This window comes from Lepidochelys olivacea (assembly GCF_965140295.1).
Source record: "Lepidochelys olivacea isolate rLepOli2 genome assembly, chromosome: 6".
Lineage (NCBI taxonomy): Eukaryota > Metazoa > Chordata > Testudines > Cheloniidae > Lepidochelys > Lepidochelys olivacea.
Window position 1 is genome coordinate 67986382 of NC_140416.1, and position 23224 is coordinate 68009605.

At 42.3% G+C, this 23224-nt stretch overlaps 1 protein-coding gene across 1 annotated transcript; it reads right to left on the minus strand.

Annotated features, from left to right (window-relative positions):
* Positions 1 to 2332: 2332 nt before the first annotated feature.
* On the minus strand, positions 2333 to 17640 carry DLL4 (delta like canonical Notch ligand 4). Its single transcript, XM_084632349.1, has 11 exons — positions 17252 to 17640; positions 16869 to 17132; positions 16220 to 16277; positions 14782 to 15051; positions 13247 to 13307; positions 13034 to 13164; positions 11334 to 11503; positions 8228 to 8447; positions 6924 to 7632; positions 6017 to 6125; positions 2333 to 4135 (listed from the first exon to the last, which is right to left on the minus strand). The coding sequence occupies exons 1-11, from the start codon at positions 17303 to 17305 to the stop codon at positions 4130 to 4132; spliced, it is 2052 nt and encodes a 683-aa protein (XP_084488475.1). The 5' UTR covers positions 17306 to 17640; the 3' UTR covers positions 2333 to 4129.
* Between the last annotated feature and the right edge of the window lie 5584 nt (positions 17641 to 23224).

Genomic DNA, 23224 nt, shown 5'->3' on the forward strand with positions numbered 1-23224 from the left:
ACTGCCCGGGCCTGAAACCTGAGGGCTTCAGCCCTGAGTGGCAGGGCTCATGTTACAGGCCCCACGCCTGGGGCTGAAGCCCTTGGGCTTCGGTTTTAGCCCCCCTCCTCCAAGATGGCAGGGCTCAGGTGAGCTCAGGCTTCGGTCCCCCATCCTGGGGTCATAATATAGTAATTTTTGTTATCAGAATGGAGTCACGGTGCAATGAAGTTTGAGAACCACTGATATAGAGCTTTCATCCTGAAGCATCTCAAAGTGCCTCACGAATGACATGCAACACTGCTATGATGCAGCCATGTCTTAGTGACTGGGAAGTAAACAGCCCAGGCACAGCACTCTCTGATAGTCGTCTATCATTTCAGGGATGGAACTGTGTCCCAAATTACGCAAGGTCACGGTAGGGGTGGTGAACTTTTGGCCAAAGACATCAGGTTAAATCCTGGTCATATTGTGTATTCAGTCCATGTTTTCAGTTTTTGGTAATGTTTCTGGGATGTGTACATGTGCATGGATTCACATGTATTTTTTTCCTTCTTGTCCATTGTGGATACATACACCACACCTGTCTTACCTGTGTAGGATCTGTGATCTACTCTGTTGTGTGGTAGTATCTCCAACATGTAAATACAATTTTCCTTGTGATCTGATGCATGTCTTTTTCATCTCTCCTATGTGGGTGCACACAAAAGCATGTGTTGTGCCTACTTTACCACAGAGCTACATAATCTGTTCCATGGGTTTTAATGGATTCAGCTCCCTCCAGCCTACAGATATTATTTCCTGTTTCGTTTTGAGCCGGCAAAACTAGGTCTTGTTTGTCTTTGCATTGCTGCTTGCCTAGTGCTGTAGGAAGAGCTCTCTGGCTATTTTCCTGTTTGATTTTGTGTGTGTTTTGTTTTAAACAGGACAGAGTGCATGTGTGTATGTAATCCGTGTGTTCAATTAAGAGAGGCATCTGTTGGGTTTATTTCACATTGCCAATGAAGGGCTGCAAGCCGAGAGCATCTGCTCAGCTTTTTGTCAATGGCTTGTTTTTCATAATTTGCTCTACAAGGTGAATATTTGTTTGGGGATAGGAGAGAGCTTTTTATTTCTGTTTTCCATCTTGAATGTTTTTAAGTGGTAGCCAAGGAAATTGATTAGGATTTAAAAGCTACTTTTACTAAGCAAGGAACTGAAGAGCAGGAGACACAATCAAACCACTCAGTAATAGCATTGCTATACATTAAGGGTCTTTCTTTATTTGTTTTAGGAAGTGTTACTTGTAGTGGTTTAATAATGGTAAAAATTCTGTGATACTGTGTGTTGTAGTTTAAAAACATATATTTTAAACAGTCATTTGGAATAAAATTTAACATGCTTTTTGGCACTTATAACTGAGGAACAACTTTTTCCTGTTCTTGCTGTTACAATTTTTGTTTATGCACCCAGTATAGATTCACTACTGCCAAACTTATATGCTACAGTAAGAGATTCAGTTGCCTACATGTAAATTTTATATAATGTATGTTCAAAGGCCTCTAACCCTGTCAGCATTATCTTACAGGAGTTCCTCCACTGCTTGCTGAAGCTTCCTCTGAGAGGGCCTTGGGGTATTAGGATATCCTAAGAGGATAGTGATGCTTTTGGAGCAGAAGGATCTGGGAAGTATACCACATAGAAGCAGAGGCCCCCAATACAGGTCGCAGGAGATGTGTGATGTTGTTGGGAGAAGGGGGCATGAAACTCTGCAGGGGAGGGACAAATCTACTCCCAATTGAACTAGCAGGAATAAATTCTTCACGTCCAAACTTGTGGATGCTATGCAAGAATAAACTGCAGAGGACAAGATTTGGTCTTTACTCAAAGAGTTTTTGAAAGAAATGTGAGATTGACCTATCCTCATTAATTCTTACCCCATAAGTGCACTGCAAACCTTACCAAGGAGTTCATTTTACGACTTTATAAGCACATAAAATCCATAAGAAGTTTGTATGTGGATGTAAACGCTTAAAAGAGTTAATGCACAATAGCAACTTTTCTGTCAGTTCAGTTCCATACTACAGTACAACCTCTCTGATGTCAGTTAATAGTCCAAGAGGGATAATAGCAAGTCTGCGTAAGATGTAAATTTGGGGCGGCTGTGGAGAGCTGACAGTGAAACTTGCTTCTGGGACAAGGAGTTACCCTGTATATCAAAGGATCATGAAACCTGAGTGGTAAAAAGACAAACGACATAAACTTCATAGTAGCAGGAAGGTATTTTCATTGTTTGAAAAAAAAAATAAAATTCAAACTTTATCACATTAAAAACATTACATGAGAAGTAATAAACATATTTACATTTCTGGTTTGATTATAAATATACATTATATACAAAATAATGTTATAAAACGTAGAAAGTTCAGTGCTTCTGATTTTTTTAAATTACTGAAATACTAGACTTCAAAATAAACTACAAACAGACAAACTAAAATCCATATTATTGATTTCTGAAGGTCATCTTCAAAATGATCTCTGTGGTCAGAGCAGAAGTCAGTAGTGGACATTAGGACAGGACCTTGCCTGCACAGTTCAAGGCAGCAGATGGTCTAGTCCAATACTAGGATTTACAAGGTCAGGAACAGTAGTAGATAGCATAGTCCTAGGTTGCCCTGTATGAGATCTTGTTTCCTCATTCCGCCCCACCTCACAGTTTTCTCATCACTACAGTATGTCACAGCACTTTCCACTTGGCTGTCAAATATTATTGCTGTATATATATATATGAGTCTATGTGCAGTGAACCTACCAGTTCAGAACTGCACCTCTGCATTCAAGGAGTAGTTTCCCCATTTCCCTGTTGCTGCGGGTCGGAGTGAAACAAAGAGGACCAGCTTAGAGCCTTCAAATTCTATTACGAGTCTGTCCTTAAAGAGGGCCTCTCAGACGCTGCTTCTCTGTTAGGCATGTGGAACAGGAATGAAAGGACTGTGTGTGTAGGGAGAGGAGGGGTGGTTTCTACAACAGGGAAGTAAAGAATAGGGAAATAAACCCCTCCCCCTCCTTTGAAAAGTAACAGCTAGGACTTTGAGACTATTTGCAGTTGAAGGTGGCACCTGATTCAGAATCATAACACAAAATCCCAAGTCCTTGCCAAAAAAAAAAGTTGTCAGAAGAAAAAAATTCACTTCTATTCACAATCATTGGTAGTGCAAAGGGCATGAAAGAGCTGAGATAGCTCAGCATGTGTAGGGTCCAGTAGCTGATTGAGTTGAAACGCATTTGTAAGGCTTTCAGTTAGGGCTGGTATTATGTCTCTCCACATACCAAGGGGAAAGAGCTAACATTCATTCATTACACCACCCCCTTCTCAGCAGTTTAAAGTTGAAGAGTCCTCTATCATTTCAGGGATGGAACTGTGTCCCAAATTACTGCTCAAGTCCAAAGTTCTCCAAAGCAACACCAAGTGAGAGAAACGTAAATTCAGTATCCCCCTTTCCCATACCCGTTAAATTGCCTGAAATAAATGCAGCTGGAGACAAGAAGATGTAAATAAATGATCAGCAGGAAGAGTCAACCACCCCTGCCCAATACTGGTCAGGTACTGCAAAAGAAAGCAGTCAAGTCTCTGTTTGGGCTCCCTAGATTCTGACATGCTTTAGGCACTTTTAAACCTAAGAATCTTATTTACTCTATATCCAATATCTGTATAGCAATGTAACTTTTTCTTCATGCGTGTTTCCCACGGCAACATCTGCACATATAAGTGATAGTCAAGTGCCTTCTGCTCCAACTGGAATCTCTCAGAGTTAGAGTTTGGAAAGCCACAGGTCTGTCCAGGAGGAACTGGCCGCAATATCATTTAAAAAGCTAGTCAAAATAACATTTTTCATTCTTCTCTCCTCTGCCCCCTCCCTCTTCTACAGAGAATTAAATTCCTTGTATCAAATGTGAAACAAGGACACTAAAAACCAAAAAGGTGTATTGCATCTTTCGGTAAATTCACAGTCTGTCCAGTTCACCCAGTTCCATCCTCCTCCTGAGAGCAGCAAGTTGCATATAATTAAAAAAAAAGTCCAATCCAGTTCTGAATTGTAAACAATGCAACAGAAATGTCCATCTCCTGGCATCACCAAATCTGAGGTGCATACAAACTGACCCTTCAGTCTTATACCTGTCAGGAAATAAAATAATTTTAAAAAGGATTGAGAAGAAGGCACCATGTGTAGAATATTGTAGATTTAAAATAAAACAAGCAAATCAAAAAACCAAGTACATCCAAATCAAATTAATTTAAGCCAGAGGTTTCTGCAGCTTAATAATCATTACCCAGGGGTTGAGGCTGTCTCGCAGGTCAGAGAATCACTAGCTAGCAGCTCTGCCCTATTTCAAGTAGCCTCACTTTCTACAGGTGAATTATCTAGTTTGAATGCAAGGTAATTTAGGTTAAAATTTCCCAATTTTCAAAGCCTAAAGTCAGGCTTCCAAACCCAGATTTGTCCGACTTTTGAAAGTGCTAAGAATCATCAAGCAGCACCCTTGAAAACCAGACCACTTTTATTTAAATGCCAAATATGGATTTAAGAGCTTAACTTTAGGCAGCCAGGTCTGAAAACATTAGGGGAGATTTTCAAAGGCACATATAGCAAGTAGGGCCTAATTCCCACTGATTGTTAGTAGGAATTAGGCACCTAACTGCCATATGTGCCTTTGAAAATTCCTTCCATTAGCCATAAGCTTTCTATTTTATCTGATTTATTTGCATTCCCACTATTTTTCAGCTTGCCTTTTAAGTAGGAATGTTAGAGGAGCTAGAATTCTGTTGTACTGAGTGTTAATGCCACAGTAGATTTCTCCTCCTCTGGGTCCTCAAACTACAGTACTAAACTGGGCACATAGGCAGAAAAGTAGAACTAGAGCAAACTCAGTTCAAGGTATTTCTTCAGATAAGAAAGCCACCAGTTGGCATTAAATTGCCCTTAACTTCTCATTGGACCTTTTTTCCAAATGGTTGTTAGTTCCTTAATAAATATTCAGTTCCTTGACAGCTTTTGTTTAAATTCTCAACACTACCCCATGCTGAACTCTTCCTCTAAAGATCCGTTTCCGTATTGTCCCCTGGCCTCTCAGATAACACATCAAAATCTACACAAGTAATGGGATCCTGTGTGGCAAGGGATTTAAGTGCCCTTCCCTGACTTGTCTACACTAGCACGCAAAACCGGCACTGCTGCGATTGATGCAGTAGCATCAATTTAGCAGATCTTGTGAAGATGCGATACGTTGATGGCTGTACTCCACCTCCTCAAGTGGCGGAAGGTAAGTAAGTCGGTGGGAGAGCGTCTTCCTGTTGACATAGTGCTGTGTAGACAGCGCATTAGGTTGAAGTAAGCTACGTCGCCCAGGGGGGTGCTTTTTCCACACCCGAGTGACATGACTTACATTGACTTAAGCAGTACTTTAGACCAGGCCTCACAGTACTCTTCCTGGTGCTTATTCAGCTATCTTACATCTATTGACGGAACTCCATGGCTATATTAGTGTTCCCATAGAACAGATACCACCCATGGATTATTCTCTTATGTCCTCTTGCTGTTGGAGGGACTCTCCTAGCTTTATATCTATGTCCTAGGATTTATCACTTTTTCATTTTGTGGACCATGTATATAAGAATCTTATTTACCACTGCCCCACTATCTCCACTCATTAAACTTTTATGATCTGATTTTCAGTAGTGCTGGGCACCCTCAGCTCCAACTGACTTCACTTCTGAGTCAGCACCTCTAAAAGAAATAAGTTAGATTACCTCCCATATCTCCCTTCTGGATTTTCTGTTTGTTCTGGTGCTCCTGTGGGCCACCAGAAAGAGTTCCATGTACCACTGGTGGACCACCAATCATAGCCTTTGATCATAGTATAGATGAAAACCAGAGGGTGCTTGAAATCCCTGCAATACAACTGCCACCCTCTCAGACTTCAGTTCTGAAGTATGACTTCCTCTGTCACTCTGAATCAATGACTGCCTAGATAGAATCTTAGGGAACTGTGCACTTACCTCTGTGGCTATGACACACTCGTTCCGCTCCTCTGTTATCACAAAGACAGACTGGTACATAGAATCTCTCGGAGAGCATATTGCTGATATTCTACATTCTGGCTTTTCACTAAGGGAGACACAGAGACAAAGTAAAAATCTAAGGACTCTGAAGATAATAAAATCCCTTATAAAAGTCTTCTAGAAATATCCATAGGAGAAATAGGAAGGTAGAGGATGAATGGGAAGGGCAAGATGGGTAAAAAGATGAGGTAATACCCATAATCAAGTGTTCTCTACAGTGAGTAGGAGGTTACAATTGAAAAGACGATTCAGTACTGTCCTGCTACACTTCCACCGTGCCCTAATAATTTACTACTCAGCTCCATCTCCTGTCCCTTTTCATTTCCTGCAATGTCAGCATTACAATGCAGCATTTAAATCACATGTGAAATCACAAGTGAGAGATCTGTACATATATCAAAAGACTGAACCAATGGAAACCCATCTTTTTTTCCCTTTGGCTAGAATACCTCTATTCTTATTCCAACCTCCCCACGCCCACAAAACAGGACGTTCTTGGGAGGGTTGGCCTAATCTATATTGAGATCTTAATAAAGCAAAGATCTGTTCTTATCTCTCCACCATTTAGTTGGGAAGGAAAGAAACTACTTATTTTCACGAGTGGACTGACTGCAATCCACTCCATTACACATGCTGGCCACATCCTGAGCAGAAACAGAGTTTAATTGACAGGCACAGTTAAAGATTCCCATGCACAGTGAAACTCATGCTCCAACCTGAAGATTCCCCACCTATCTATTTTTTCCCCCCTACTTCTGCTCCCTGAATGAAAAACTGCCTTCTCTCTCATATGCACCTTGGACAGATGCAGCTTAACAGCAGCCAGGGAAAACTGCACTCTTACCTGTATAATCGGAGGGGAGGCTTCTCTCCTAAACACTTTTCACTTTTATAATATTTATCTTCCTGTGTCCCTCTGCTGGTCAGATCCTTTACCAGGTTATAGTCCAGTATATGGTTCTTAGGTTTGTAGTTTGATTTTTCCAGCCCACAGTCCACCTCTAAGTCTTTATTTTTATTGGTGTTTTTGAGCTGGGAAGCTGGAATGAGGTTGTCCTTCTGGAAATCAGACAGATTGTTCATTGTCTCCAAGTCCTGCTCTGGGTGCCTCCGCATCTGTCTGATGACCATAGCTATCATGCAGAATAATACAAGCAAAGCCACCAGTCCCACACCCATGGATATAGCTATCCAGGGAACCGGTTTAGGAGGATATGGAACGGGCACTGTATAAACTGGGAACTCACAACGGCTGCCCATGAAGCCATAAGGACAGTTGCAAAGAAAGTTAGCATTATAAAGTCCACCGTAGCACGTGGCCCCATTCTGGCATGGCCCAGAGGCACATTCATCTCTGGTTTTAATGTCACAGTTCCTACCAGTGTAGCCTGGCAAGCAGGTGCAGGTATAGTCATTGATCAGGTCATGACAAGAGCCCCCATTGGAACATGGATTCCTGGCACACTCGTTGATGTTTATCTCACACTTCTGACCAGAGAAACCAGTGCGGCAGCGACACACACGGAGTTGACCCAAATCAAAGCAATGACCACCTGGAAAAAAATACAATAAAAAAATTTAGTCAGCAATGGACTTAATCCTGAACACTAAGTCACTTCCTCTGTAAGCAATTCATATTACTGCAACAGGTGGGAAAGAGTTTTATATAAACACAACATGCATTTTTTAAAGCTCTACAAGGTGCCTAATCAAGCTACTCTGATTTATAATCATGTCCCTTTAATATAATGTATGCAATAATGTTGTAGCCACATTGGTCCCAGGATAATAGAGAGAAAAAGTGGGTGACGAAATCTCTCAACAAAAGAAGTTGGTCCAATACAAGATATTACCTCACTCACCTTGTCCCTTTAATATATAGGTAGTTTAATTTAGTCTGCATACTTCTTCCCTTTCCTCCTTCCCTTGATAAATCTCCTGCAATCTCTAATGCACTGGTAATTTATGTACAACATAACAATGTCGGTTCCTTCTGAGAGGCCAGGGTAGGAAGTGAATATATAATGGGAAGGGTAGGCTGATAGCACAGAGGAAGGATTAGAGATCAAATTAAAGATTTCCATCTCTTTAGCACTGAAAGTGTGAAGGATCCAGAGATAGACAGGATCTCCTGATGGGAAGACTTACCATTTGCACAAGGGTTGCTTGTGCATTTGTCCACTTTCTTTTCACAGTTAGATCCTGTAAAGCCGAGAGGGCAACGGCAAGTATAGCTGGCCCCTTGGTCCTTTTCCAAGCATGTACCACCATTAAAACAAGGTGAGTCAACACAAGTCAAAGCACTGTGCTCACAGTGAGCACCATAGTATCCAGGAGGGCATAGGCAATGGTAACCATTCTCCATATCCTGCAAAATTAAAAATTTAACATTGGACTTTTGCTATTTGACTCTATTCAAAGGCAGTTATTCTCAGGTATCCTCTGTTGATCAACAGCAAACTTTCTTCCATCCCTCCTCCTCTACCTGATGGGAATGTATTGTTCTCTGCAGCCAGTGAAGCGTTTATAGGAAAAAAATGCAGATGGGACTCAGAGGGATTAAGTCACTAGACAGCAGGGTGGAATTGATTTAAATCAAATTGATTTAAATCACTAATCAGGAAGGCTCGATTTAATCGTGGATTTCTACATAAATGTGCATTCTTGTTGGTTGTTATAACCTTAATACATATTCTTTACAACTTGGAGATAGATGTAGATTTCATTTTTAGAAGGTACACACTATACATTTTTGAAGTGATTTATTTTGAAAACTATTCAGGTTAGTTTTACAGCTATATCAGAAAATGAATGATTGGTTGGTTATTTCATTTACCAAAGGTAATTGAAGCAGATATTTATGAAGTCTTTGGGAGGTACATTATCATTAATAATTGGAGGATTTTCTTGCCATGCTGTATTAGGAGGAGAGCATCAGACATTTAAACTGTTTTATTTAACTAAACAACAATGTTATGTATTCTGGATTTTTTTCTTCAACAGCAAACATATAATATTTTAACAAAACAAACATATGAATTTTTGAATTTAGTTAAACATTCAAGTTTTTAAAAATCAGGTTTGTTTTTGTTAAAATTGTTTTTAACTAAAATAGGTAAATGAAATATATATTTAAATAGATTAAATCTACTATGTTAGCCAGGTCAACATGATAAACTTAAAATACTGGCTTCTGCAGCTAACTCAGTCATCTTCACCTTCATTTTCCTATTTGTTCATAATTTGGAAAAGAAAAACAAGCTTTCCTGCTTTTTCAGGTCCCAGACAATTTCTCAATTTGGAATGAATTAGTTCAAAGGAAGAAAATATTCTTTCTACACTGGCAGAAGAAGCTACTGCTGTTAAAAGTGAGATTATCACTTCAACAGTCTCTGAACCCAAGTGCTTAAGTGACTTCCACCAGTTCACTGGTGTGACTTTCTTTAAATCATCATCATCAAACATATATTTCTTGAATGGTTCTTATTCCCAAACTGGGTCTCTTTTATGGCCTGCTGCCATTATAGGTTTTCCCTTCTAGTGAGAGAATAGTATGGTAGAACTCAAATCAATGAGGACTACACTCAGAAAGACTTCAAGATTTATGGAATATGCTGCTCAGATAGTTTCAGTTTTGTTTCTACTGCTTGTGCCTCCCTTCCCACATTTATCTCCAGACTTCTTCTCCTTGTACAGATCTATTCTGCCCCCAACAATCTTCTATTCATTGAACTTTCTGAAACTTTGCACTTTTAGAAAGAGGTAAGGGATTGACTCGGTGTACACAAATTTGCAGAGGGACAATAGGGTTGAGGTCTGTTATTTCTCACCTCTATATATTTATTTAAAAACATTTTTGCTGTTAACAAGCATGTTATCTCTGGAGACACAAATCCACAGTTTGAGAACTGCAAAACTAAGCATCTCTGATGGTATCTTCTAGACTAAACACTGAGTCCAAGTGGGTAGACAGAAAGATTAACCTAAATAATCTATACAGAAGCCCCTGGAACCCCATAAGATTGGGTCCCTAATCCATGAACTATTGGGACTAATTTACAACACTTTTCTTAAACATTACATGAACATATTGTCTCATACTATAGAATTAATAATCCCTATTCCATGATGAGATATCTTTGAGCTATAATGTATCCTAATTAAAATGATCTTTAGATAGGTTTTTTCCTCAAAAAGCATTTATATAAACACAACATGCATTTTTAAAAACATGCAGTTATATAAGATTTTTTTTTTTAAATAATTGATTTTTATCCACAGCCATGTTCAGAGCAGGGGTAGTCACTGAATTAGTCAAGCAGAACAGGTACAACTGCAGGGATCCAAATGGCCAGCTAAACAAAGACACTTATAACTTTACTACTGTTTATTTAATCGGATCCCAAAGGCCCTCTTAGGCCTGCACTGTGTGTATCTCATAACACAGTTGCAAGCTGCCCATTCATCTTCTGAATGGCAGCTCATTTCTGGTGAGGACCTATTTTGCTACTCTGTGAAGAAACCCACCTGTAAACCATAATGAAACCCTCTGCTATTTCTGAGCGTGATCCTTGTGAGCCTTTGGGGGTGAACAGAGGGACTTAATGCACTGGCTTCAGGCAGAAGATACAGAGCACATTTGATATCCATGATCTATTGTTCTTTTTCAAATTAACGAGTGAATGGTTCTGCAAATATATTGAAATACTAGACAGCAGAACACTCTAAAATGCATAAGCTTGTTGTACAGAAGTTTTAATAAATCAGCTTCATATTGTATGATATTGTACTCTAGTGTAATGCAGGTTTACTCCTTTATTGATGGCTAGAAAGGTTTTAGTGCATTTCTGTGTGCATTTTGGTTTGAGGAAGTTTATTTTTGATATCTATTCTCTTACTGGGCCAGCATCTTGCATGGATTTCATAATAACCTCCCCAGCAACCTAAAGCTCAGTTGACTAGTTTTAATATAGGCAATACATCTCTTCCTTGCATCCGATGAAGTGAGCTGTAGCTCACGAAAGCTTATGCTCAAATAAATTTGTTAGTCTCTAAGGTGCCACTAGTACTCCAGCTCTTCCTATAGTAAACTTCCTCCCCTGACACTTCCAGGAAAGGGTTCAGTATGATATCAGAGTTTTAGTAATGGACCTGTCAACTATCAGATTCCCATTGTGTTGTTACAAGCCATTTTTTAAAAGGTATACTTGTGCTTGTTTCACAGACTGACTTCCCATTTAAAATTAGCTCTTACCGTGCAACTACCACCATTCCTACAGGGGTTGCTGTCACACTCACTGATTTCATGTTCACAGTCAACACCAGTGAAACCAGGTTTGCATGAACATGTGTAACTGCCTTGGCCAGTGTTCAGACAAGTGGCTCCATTTTTGCATGGTTTATGGTGGGTGCAGTAGTTGAGATCTGCAAAGACAAATGTTAGAGATTTTGACAACCTAATAGAACCCACTCATTTGTCAAAATAGGACAGCACAAAAAGTGAAAACGGACGTTTTAGACAGGAAAAAAATAGTTTCAGCTAAGAGGTCTATCATTTTGTTGTCCGCAGAATGAACGCAGATTACTTAACTCTCCAAGTCACCAATAAATCTGTTATTTCTCCCATCACAGTATATCTAAGCTCTGAAATGTGGAAGACCTGGCAAAACTTTAACTGTATAAGTGCCTTAGTATACTCTCCCCACTATGTGTGTATAAACCCATTAGCCTTAATGGGATTTAGATGTGCACTTATCAAGTTGAAAAGTATACATCCTGTGAAAGACAACACATGCCTTGACAAACTTAACAATAAGCCTTGCCTTAAATAGGTGTGCTCTTTGGCATATTGCAGAAGGGCCTAAAAAGGTGAATCTTTAAACTCAGAGACTTAAAACTACCTAAGAGAGAGGGTTTATTTATTTACCATATGCATGTTGTTGGGAGTGACACTGGTATAAATTGCCTAAATGTATACCATGTTTGGGTTTTTTTTAATTGAGAGATGGGGTTAAAAACATAAGTCCATAGAACACAAGTAGGAAATCTTTGTAAGTGGTATAAATATAATGAAGTAATTAGGATGCAGGTGGCTAATAGATACGTATACAAAAATTCTGCTTTTCCTACTTAATCACACTTAACCTAACCGTATCACAACCATCTCTGCAGCTATTTGCATTGTTTCAGGACCGTAGTTTATGATCTCAGTTTCAACAATATAACTATGGCCTTGAGGACGCACTCAGTTGGCTAAAGTTCAGAGATTCAATGGGTGAGCAAATAAAATGGTCTGGTATCCCTTAAAACAGAACCTCTGCTTTTCAGTCTTGCTCTATGATTTTTCTCATACACCTCAAACTCATCACGAGTTTACTTCCTCATGTGTTAAAATAAGGAAGGCTCAAATGGTGGTGTTTACTTCTGTTGGAGTTAGTAAACTGATTTATTTCTACTAATAAATAGCTGAACTTACAGTTCTTGTTTGAACAAGCAAAAAGACTGCATATTCAGCATTTCAACCAGTTTTTAAAGAAAAAGCCACAATTACCAAAAAAAAGTTCATTTATGTTTTCATGTATACTGAAAGTATAAAGTATGAGAGAGATGTTCAACAAATTGTTGCCTATTGACATTTCACTGGAAGAGATTTACTCCAGATGCTCTGGGTTAGGGCTCGAATACACAAACAATTAGTTTAAGGCAAGGCAGGGTGTGAATCTATCCTGCACTAGCTAACCTGCTGTGGAGTAACTGTCCATATGCACCCTGCTGAGGCACATTAACAGTTGGTTAGAGCACTCTGCTCTAACCCTTTGAAAAAGTTAGTCTGCGAACCCGCGGGGGGACGGACGGACAGGGGGGTAGATTCATTCCTCAGCTTGCAGCGAATTAAATGTTTGTAGACAAGCCTTTACACTTCTTAGCTCAGTACCATGAAATACACAAACTAACCTTGGTCACAGAAGAGGCCACCCCAGCCTTCATCACATATACATTGCCACTGTGTTTTACAAGTCCCATGGCGGCAGCCTATATGAGGAATGCACTCATCACAATAACGGCCTTGCCAACCAGGGCGACAGCTAGAAAAAATAATTAAAACGTTAATTACAATAAAAGGTTAAAGTTGCTGTCAAGTTCAGGTTGAGATCATCATCTACTCACATGCATTCTCCTGGCTTGTTGCAGTATCCATTTTGCTCAGTACAGCCAGCCAGACAGATGGCTATAAAAAACAACAACAACCCCAAAGGTTTAAATACATCTGGCAGTATAGTTTACACTTTTAAAAAAATAAAAAAAAAATCTTGAAACCTACAACATACTTTAAAACTTTAATTTAAAAATTCAGATCACAGACATCTTTGGAGCAGGAAGAAGTGAACCAGAGAAACCCAGCATTTGCTATGAACAGAGGTGTCCTTTAGTTTTTCTATTTACACAACAAACAGAGCCTCCTGCTTTTCTAAGCTTGAGAAAAAACAGGAGGGGGTGGCACTAGTGCACTACCGCTGATGCCTCTCCTCTGGGGGTAGCAGTGGTGAAAGAAGGAGCATAGGCAAGCTGCTGTCATTTCAACTCAGAATATAGATGAGACAGTGCTTAAAACGCTGGTATCCTGTCGTCATTGCTGCCACCGGCGGAATTGCACCAGAAGTACCAAGAAGCTGAAAGTTTCGAGGGGGCGGAGGGAAGCCAATGTAGGCAAGGCCTCACTGGGCAGAATGTCTTTTTCTTTCCAGGGCTGTGAGCTTAGGGGTCAGTGGGAGGCCGGGCTCGGTGTAGCTCTACTATTGAACTGTGTAAATGGGGTGGCGGACAGGACCTGTTAGGCCTTGGCTAGGGCTAGGAAAAAAGGGTTTGTTCTCACCAGCTGCTAGCGCGAAGGCATGGCCAGGGGGCCGGATGGGAAGTCCTCGTGAAGACAAGGCAGCGCAGCGAGAGCAACCCTCCTCTTTAGCTCCTAGCCCCGCTAGCACGTCTGCGAGCTACACCTGTCTTCACTAGGCTCTCCCTGGACTGGGTTAGCGAGGCTTGGCAGGATCACCCCGCTTCGCCAGTCAGTACTCCCGATAGGGCCGAGAGCGGGGCGGGCTGGCCGCTGGAAAGAGGCGCCCCGCGGGTTTCCCCGGTGTGCGGGGCCGGCATTGGCAAAGCCGCTCAGCAGGAGGGAGGGCGCGCGGATGGCCGCCCTGGGAGGTGGGTGAATCAGCGGCCCCAGAGGGTACGCGGCTGGGAGGAGGCTGCGCGGGGGAGCCCAGGGTTGCGGGAAGGCGACACGGGCGGCCCACGCGCTCGCCCCCGCCCCGCGAGGGCCGCCACGCCACTACTCCCTGTGGCGACGGCACACGGCAGCGCCGCGGGCTCCGAGCTCGCAGCCCACTGGCTTCTGCTGCGCGCGCCACGCGCGCCCGCCCTTTACTCCCCGCAGCGCTCGCGGCCAAAAACTAACCACCTCCCCCGCCCCCCGGCGCTGGCACGCGCCGCTTTCAGCTCCGGCAGCGCGGCAACGGGCGCGAGGCGGCCGCGGCTGCCCGCGCACAGCCCCGCCCTTCAGGTGGGGCGATAGGATTCCTGGAAGGGAGCGCGGTGGCAGAGCAGGGGAGGGGCGTGCCGGGATCCCCCTGCCCCGAGCGGCGGGTGGTGGCGGCCGGGCCCGGGGGCTAGCGGCGGGCGGGCGGGCGGGCGGAGTCACTTACGCTCGGTGCAGTACTCGCCGGTCCAGCCCGGCAGGCAGGCCAGGCTGCCGTCCGGCTCGCACACGTAGTGACCGAAGGGGTCGTCGCGGCGCTTGCAGAGGCGGGAGCAGCTGTCCCCGTAGTAGTGCTCGCTGCAGATCACCCGGTAGGAGAAGCGCAGCTGGGTCTGCGAGCTGCTCTGCACGTCCTGGGACCAGTTCTCGCCCACGGCCAGCGGCCGCTGGATCGCCACCTGACTGATCAGCCACTCCTCGGCCGGGGCGCGGGAGCCTGCGGCACACACACAGCTCGGGCTCAGTGCTGCTGCCAGATACAGCCCCCTCCAGCTCCCCCACACTGCATCCCACAACGCATCTCATTGCCATCCCAGTGATCTACCCTGACTCTGTGCTACATCCCACAGTGCCTTCTGATCCCCAGCCAGTGCCACCCACAAACTGCTCAACGCAGCTAGGGCCACCTCCTCGGCTAACTAGCAAAATGTTAAAGATTTCTAAAACCTAAATAATGCATGTTACTTTCTCAATGTAATGGCACCGATCCTGGTCCCAGTGATAACATTACTATTTTTCCATTTAAAATGAAATAAGGACCAGGGTCGGGCCCGGAAACAGTGCATTATTCATAGCAACAAATAAACATTACTTATTGTCTACGTCAGATAAAGGGATAATAACTGGAGGGACAATTTCAAAGAAGCTCGGTGCATTCTGCTATTTGTTTGCATGCGATAGGGGAAAAAAGACACAATGTGCTAATGCAAAGCACACCAGTGTGGAGTTCAGGAACAGCACTGCAGCTATTGTCTCCAGTTTTCAGAGTAACAGCCCTGTTAGTCTGTATTCGCAAAAAGAAAAGGAGTACTTGTGGCACCTTAGAGACTAACCAATTTATTTGAGCATAAGCTTTTTTTTGTCTCCAGTATCAGCGATTATTAACCATGAACTTAAGAGGCTTTGCAGAAAGCTTTTCAAAGTGAGAACAGTTGTGCTGTTGAAATATCCTTTTCCTCTATGTCAGAAAAACATCCCAAAGCCATTATTCCTTTTCCAAAGGGCGGAATTTGAAAAAGGTGTAAAATACAGGAAAAGGCAGTCATGACTTTTTGGCAGCCTTGTAGTTTTCTCACCAAAGAGCTCCTTTCTTTCCCACGCCAAAAATAAACTGGAGGAAACGCAATTGTGTTGGAGATTAGGTAGGGGACAAAATCAAAGCAAACCTGATGGATATCATTTAGGGAATAGCTCCCGATTGTAGGATAAAGCTAGCATCGAGATTATAGTATAAACATCGGAATTCAATAAGGTCAATTTAGTTTACTTTAAAACTTTTCTAGTGACGTTGACAGGTTAACTATTTCGGATTAGTTTACAGACAAGCACCGAATTTTAGGAAACGGTCGCCCCCTCGTGATTGCTAAGTGCAGTGTCATATTCACCTTCTGGAAGGTAATTTGCAGGAGCATGCCAGGCTTCAATGATCAGTGAGAAAGTTCCCTGCGAATGGAAACAAAACATAAGTGACTGGAAGATACAGAATTTAAGACAAGCGAGATCTTGAATTAGATTGATCCGAAAAGGTTTTGGTCTGTCACAGAGTCTTCCTTGCAGCTGAAACAATTGGGTGAAACCAGGAAACCGTAGCGCTGCCAGGTCGGAGATATACATTTTAATTAATCTAATTGCAGATAGCATTACTTTGTCCGAGTCAATGAAATGGAGCTTCCTTAGAGCTGTTTTCATCTCTTGGGAAAACGTTTCTCTTGTCTTTCACTGACAAGGGCATTTTATTTCTGTTTTGTTGGTCAGAAGGGTACTCTCAACCCCTCCCCCGCCCCACTAGTTTTGTTGAATGCAAATTTTCCCAGCTTGCGAGTATTTACATCTCTCTTCCTTTAAGTAATACTGACATCTAACTGCCTTATAGACTGGATGCATTATTCCATCTCTTTCTTCTTGAAAAGGAAGTTATGGAAATAAATCTAAGGACGAAAGTAGTTTGTTTTCACTATAGATTAACAGCGCACTCTGTTTAACCTTTTATCTCCCCTCCATACAATTTAAATCATGTTTAAGGTGGGATCTTACCGGCCAGGTGAAGTTAAAGGGTAACTTAATGGGGCTTCCAAATCTCTCCGTTTCTTTGACGCTGAAGGAGTTTACTCCCAGGACTGGGGTGACAATGCTGCCGAAAGTACAGGAACCCGGAGAGACCACGGCCTGAAAATGCTTCAGACAGACGCGAAAAAAGGTCCTACAGTGGGGCGAACAGGGTTTTCCGCTAGCCAGGGACCCCTGGCTATTCGCAAACTCGTGCAGCTCCAGTTGGAAGACGCCAGAGCCGGATACCCTCTGCACAAAGAGGAGACATACAAAAGAGCCACATCAGCGCTTACCCCAGGTTTTGCCATACAACTGGCTTCCATCACCCAATTACATTTAGGACCCCCTTTTTTTCAATGCGTGATTACCTGCTGCAAAATCATTAACAGAAACGTCAAGCCAAAGATGCGCAAAGCTGCCATCCTCCTGTTATTCAAGGCTTCACAGTGGGAATTGGGTTTAATTTTCCTCCGGTATTCCTCAATTGGACCAAGAAAATGCTTCTTCCTTGAGACAAAAAGTCGTCACAGCAATTCACCTAGAACACCCTGTCCTTCCAATTATTCCCCAAGCACCAGCAGAAAATGGAAGGTATAATCCAGGTGTTTAAACCATCCCCCTCTGGGAATTAATCCTGCAGCCAACGACCAAACTGTGATTGCTTTAGTCGCCTTTATAAACTCCAAAGCCGAGTGGATTTGGTGAGAGACGCACAGGGGGAGTGTTTAGTGTTGAACCGCTCCTCCTTCACCGGAGCTAACAGCGCTCAGTAAATGGAAAACTTGCTTCCCTTCGAGCTCTTTTATATAGTTGCCTCTTGTCCTCGCAAGCTCATTATGTAAACTGTCAGTCAGACTCACGGGCGATCCCTCCCCCTTTTCCATCTTTCCTTTCTGGAAAAAGAACCAAATGTTGTGGAGAGCCCTCATATCCAGAATTAATTCCCTGCTGCTGCTACTGCCGTGCTGACCACCAAGGAGTCGAGCTGATTATTAACAAGCCAAGCATCTGTTGAGATATTTACAGCACTCACACTGGGAGAGGTCCCTCGAAAAGCAGACGCTTTTCCAAGGAGATAAGCTTTCAAAAGTATCCAAACACTGAATTCTAAAATGTGAAAAATGTGGTTTTTATTTTACGCTATCGCCATTCAGCTTCAAATTCCTTCCAGAGACACGTGATCGCCAGAGACAATCATTGCAGGAAGTAGTACAGCCCTTTCGTGAGGAAGTTACCTGCCTTGCCTACTTGTGGTGATAGCAGGTAGAAAGTAAAACCAAAATCGGGCGTATAAGAAATTGAAACTGTAGAGTTTTGTCACGGCAATAAACTCCTGCAATTTTGCGGTTCCCTGTCCTCCTGGATCACACATGTTAATCTTGAGGTACACGTGCTGACGCCCTCTGGGCATCTGAATTCGCTCTTTTAGTTATTTTTAATCACAATGAAGGAAATTCACTAAAGACAGTCAAGAGAGGGAGCAGAAAAAAACAAGCACAAACCTACATCCACATTCTCATTTGCTCTCTCAAAAGCAATTTGGTTATGCCTTTAATTTCTGCCTAACCGTTTAAAGGAGGGTCCTGTAACAGGTCACAATGCTGGCAAATCGGTTACAAAACCAAGCAAGCCATTTTGCTTCAAAAGCCTGCAATCCGTTTGCCCACGGCCACATCCATGTTGACAAGATAAACTCAGGTGAGGGAGACCTTCAGGGAAAGTTAAATCAAACTGGAACTGGGAAACTGTAAGATCGACTTGGATTACTTTGGGGACAAACCCAGCAAATCATTATAGAGTTTGTAAAACGGATTTTTAGTGGCTATTCTTGGTCTAAGAGTGTACCCTGCTAGTTGTAAGGCTGGCTTGTGCCAGTAAAGCCGCCTGATTGCAATGTGTGCTTATTGTTGGGTCGCGTGTCCCTCATTAAAGCCAAGCACAGAGAGGGCCTTTCATGTGGCTTTTTATTTCGGCTTGTTAAAAGGAGGGGGGTTGGGGGAAGATAAACCTTCAGCTGTATGATAATGAGGTCTTGCCACCTTTACACCGCGGCCTAGCTCATAAGGCTATAACCCTTTCTGCTGCAGATCACCTGTATAACAACCAGTTGGTCCAATCATTTGAAAAATGTTCTATCCATCGGTGATACACTTTTACACAAAGGTGTTTCAATACAACTCGAACTCCCAAATCCACTCTCTCTGAAAAGCTCGGAACCTCGCTTATTTTGATGCGAGGAAACCGATATATAGATGTGCGAATACGACCTAAACTGAGATGATCATTTAACCTCATTCTTAGATTTCCATCAAGTCACTTGTTTTTAGAAGAGCTTTGGGACTCGGAACAGCAAACGTCGGGGAGCGGGGGGATAGAACTTTTGTGAAGAAATATCATTGCTACATTACAAATCTTCGGGGGGGGGGGGCAAATCGTCAATTTAGACGTGCCCAGCTGCAACCGAGAGTTGCTGAATTGCCTTGAATGGACAGAACTGCATTTGTAATTCCGGCATCCAGGTGGGTGCTGAAAAATTGCTTGCCTCAAAAACGGGCGTAAACTTCTGCTGCGTTTCGATTCGGCTACTGAAAATAAAGACACGCTGAAATTCGAATCTTGAATTAAGGCCGGAATGATTCAGCACAAACATCCCCGAGTAGAAGGACTAGCCCTGCAGGAGTGGAGCCGCTTTACATGCACCTGTAGCATCTAAGACTGTTGTTCTCTTCTCGTCCCCAGTCGAGCGTGGTCCAGCTGCTGCTTTCTCCTACAGCTTGAACGAACTATAGACCGACTTTCTCCTTTTTTGTCCTTAACCCCTTGTGTACACTCTAATCCTCTAAGGACTCTCTGGCTATGGTATGGTGCAAGGATTACAGGAGGGTGTTTGATCAGGCACCTCAAAGCAAAGGGAGGAGGTATTTGTGATGAGATATATACCAGGTATCTTACATAGGCACATAAGAGGGGCTGCAAGAAGGCAAGCCTTTGTCTCTCCGGATGAAATTGCCTAGTAAACAACTCGGAAGGAGGAATGTGCCGGCGCCTGATGAACGCGGAATTCTGCAGCGATCTGACCAGCAGCGGGCTCCGCTTCGCCAGAAGCAGCTTCAACTGTCAAAATCAAATCTGATGCTAATAGCTTCGGTACTAAATAAAATGAGAGGCCAGATAACATCAGTGCTTGATAAATGGTAATGAGTGCCTAACCTAGGGGAACAGAAGGGCTGTGGGGCTCTTTAATTCACTATTGAAAGGCTAGCTGGGTACTGCAGGCTCTAGCAGATGTTAGTATGTGTGTGTTTTGATTTTTGACTTGTATTGGAGGTTTATTAGGCTAACCAGAGCCACCCCACGCATGGCCACTTGGCTCAGGCACCATCTGGCACAAGCAGGACGGCGTGTAGGAACAGGGCATCGCATTGGTGCTGAAGATCCACAGGCAGCATCTACCATATGGACTCGGTCTATTCTTCTGAGCTAATGTAGGTTAAAGCAAGACAAGCTGATCTCTTCTTTTCACAGCCCCGCCAAAGCTCCCTGAAATCCTCCCAACGTGCACCTTTGCAGATAGAATTTCACATTGAATCTGAATGCTTTAGGCATCAGCTTCTCTGCATTGATCAAAATATTGTGATGGGAGTGTACTTTCCAGTCCCCTGAAATGTAACTGGTCTGTCTTTACCTACTTAGCGCGCCACTGTTTTTAGTTTCAAACCTTTCCCTCATTTCTCTCCAACTGCCAGAAACGGGAATTGCTTATATTTCCCGAGTGTCCCCACAAAATAAATATTTTCAGGAATCCTGTTTGGTACAAAACAGATGTAAAATCCTCCCTAAACGCCAGGGATTATTGTGATTGCAGCCATAAACGAGGTTGTAATAAAATAATATATGCGAAATATAATAGACCACCTGCTGCATGTTGACAAAAAGTTTAGATAAAAAAGCTGCATTAATAGTATCGAGCAGCTGGGACTAAAAGTTTACAGAGTGCAGGTGAGAAGCAGAGTTTTATCTAATTGTTTGTCTTCTGCATACCTATTAACACGCATTCTTATACGGTATCTTTCATAGCACCCTTATAGGCTGGTCTCCGCTTTTTAGAAACTCTGATTTCAGAGGTTTATAACTTTGGTCGTTGAATGCCATTTTTCATCTCAGGTGGTTTATTCCTCCCCCACTTTCTCCAATCTATTGCTCAAGCCCTTAAAAAGCTCGAGACTAGGCAAATGGATAAGAAGGGATTTTGGATTTCTTTTCATCTCCCAAATGTATGTATTTATTTAAAAAAAAAAACCGAAGTTCCTATCCCTCCAAGATTTACACTCATGCTTGATTTTAAGCAGAAGTCCCACTGAAGTTAATTATGCTGTAAGTGTTTGTAGGCTCGAGGCCTTAATTTAAAAAAAAAAAAAAAGATTTTTGCAGACAGTGTTTTTATGTAAAGAAATTGGAGCCATTTAATATGGTGAGGGGAAAGCCCTTTGAAATGCCAGATATGTTTACTTTGCTAAATAGCTACAACGCATATAGGAAACTACATTATGTACATTATTTTTTACTAATTTTCATAATTTGCTTGTTATTTACACAATACATGGGTAGGTGTTTACGTAAGGATATAATGTTTTGTAAACTATTAAATCCCAGTGGAACCAATCGGATTAAATTTACCGTTTAGATCCTTCTGTGACAGGCACTATATAAAAAACTTTCAAAGTACAACCGTTAATTATTTTTAAAGCTCGGCCGAGTAACCAGTCTTTAACGTCCTGCTCCAGCATCCAGCATGTTCAGCTATTCACCGTTTTAGAGCACTGTTCACTAATGTTATACTTTTAAAAGTTTAGTAGCTGCCATTTTATATCAGATGAAGTTCAAACTTGGGATATTAGTTGCCAGGCCAAATGCATTTACCCTACAAAACAATTATTGTTGTTCTTTTAATTAATCTAGTACTGGTGAAAGGTACCAGACTGCTCAAATTTTCTATTCACAGAACAAGTAATCATAGTAATGGGAGAGAAACTTAATGTAATTTTACTCAGGCTGCCCTTCTCATCCCCAAGGATCTTTGTGTTCAGTTTCCATCTCCTCCTTCTCTCTCTCTCTCTCTCTCTGGGGGAAATTCACCTCTGTTTTGAGGAAAGCCTAAGGCCTGTGCATCATTTAAGTCCAGGTTAAGCCCTGTGTTGAGGGTTTAAGTGGCATTTCAGTAGTACAGTGCTGACTCTGACAATGATGCCAACTGATTCGGTGTGTTATGTAATGTAGACTCTTTCAGCAACTCATTTCACATAGGTCAGTGAATAACCATTAAAAACAGCTTCTAGTCACTATTGGGCACTGGCTACTACTGGCCTCTTCATTGTGATCGCTCAGCAGAATTTACACCATTGCCCTAGATGTGAGAAATTATGTTTCTCAGTACCAGTATTCTGAATTACCCGATCAGTATTATTTGTTTTTGGCTATATACTTTATAATTATCTCGGGGTTTCAGGTGAATTTTTTAACCTCTGAGCCAAATTTGACAAGACAATAATTAATATGGGGCAAGGCCTTTTATTATTTTGAAAAACAAAACCCGACGAATTTGTGATATCACCAACGTGTACTGTTATAACCAGGTAGGGTTAGGGTAGCCATGATAAGAGCTTGTTTTGTCTTTGCTTTTCTAGGATGCATGACCCATCAGAATTTGCTTCTGGCAGGAGATGGAGAGACCATTTGAATTCCAAGTCTGCATTTTTCCTTTGCTAATTTTCAGAGAAACTGGTATAAGTATATTGAATAGTATGATTATCCAAGTTAGTTTCATGAGCATTGTCTCCTCTTCATCTACTGGACTAGATTGGGAGATCCTTCGGGAAAAAGAAGAGGAGAGGGACAGACAAGAGAGGGGAAGGAGCGGAAGAAAAGAGAGAGAGAGAGAGACTGAAAAAGAAGTGGAAAAATGACATAAAAGGTGGAAAGTAAGAGCAGTATTAGACTAGACATTGTTTACTAACCTTCATTCCCCCCAACTCTCACTGCAGATTATGTGGACCACCAAAATTCGTATTGTGCTGCCATAATCTTCTTTATTATATATCCCGGACTACCAAACTTTAGATTAATTACGTCATATCTCACGTGGGCTGCTTGAATCTCAGTGCGACTTTGAGTGTGTCAACTATATTGACCAGTATTCCATACAGAAATAAACAACGTGCTGCTTAAACCTTGATACTCTATGGTACCACACATTTTAAGAAAAAAGGCACAACTGAATCCAGAGGTCCAACTGCTCCACTTCACTGTACGCTGGGGATGCAGGCTTTCCACATTTTTCACCA

Coding starts and splice junctions, on each gene's coding strand:
- DLL4 (XM_084632349.1), bottom strand. CDS start 17,305: ATGGCAGCTTTGCGCATCTTTGGCTTGACGTTTCTGTTAATGATTTTG. Junction 11,504..13,033: donor TGGCCTCTTCTGTGACCAAG/GTTAGTTTGTGT, acceptor TTGTCTTTGCAG/ATCTCAACTACTGCACCCAC. Junction 6,126..6,923: donor CCTCCCCTCCGATTATACAG/GTAAGAGTGCAG, acceptor TGTCTCCCTTAG/TGAAAAGCCAGAATGTAGAA.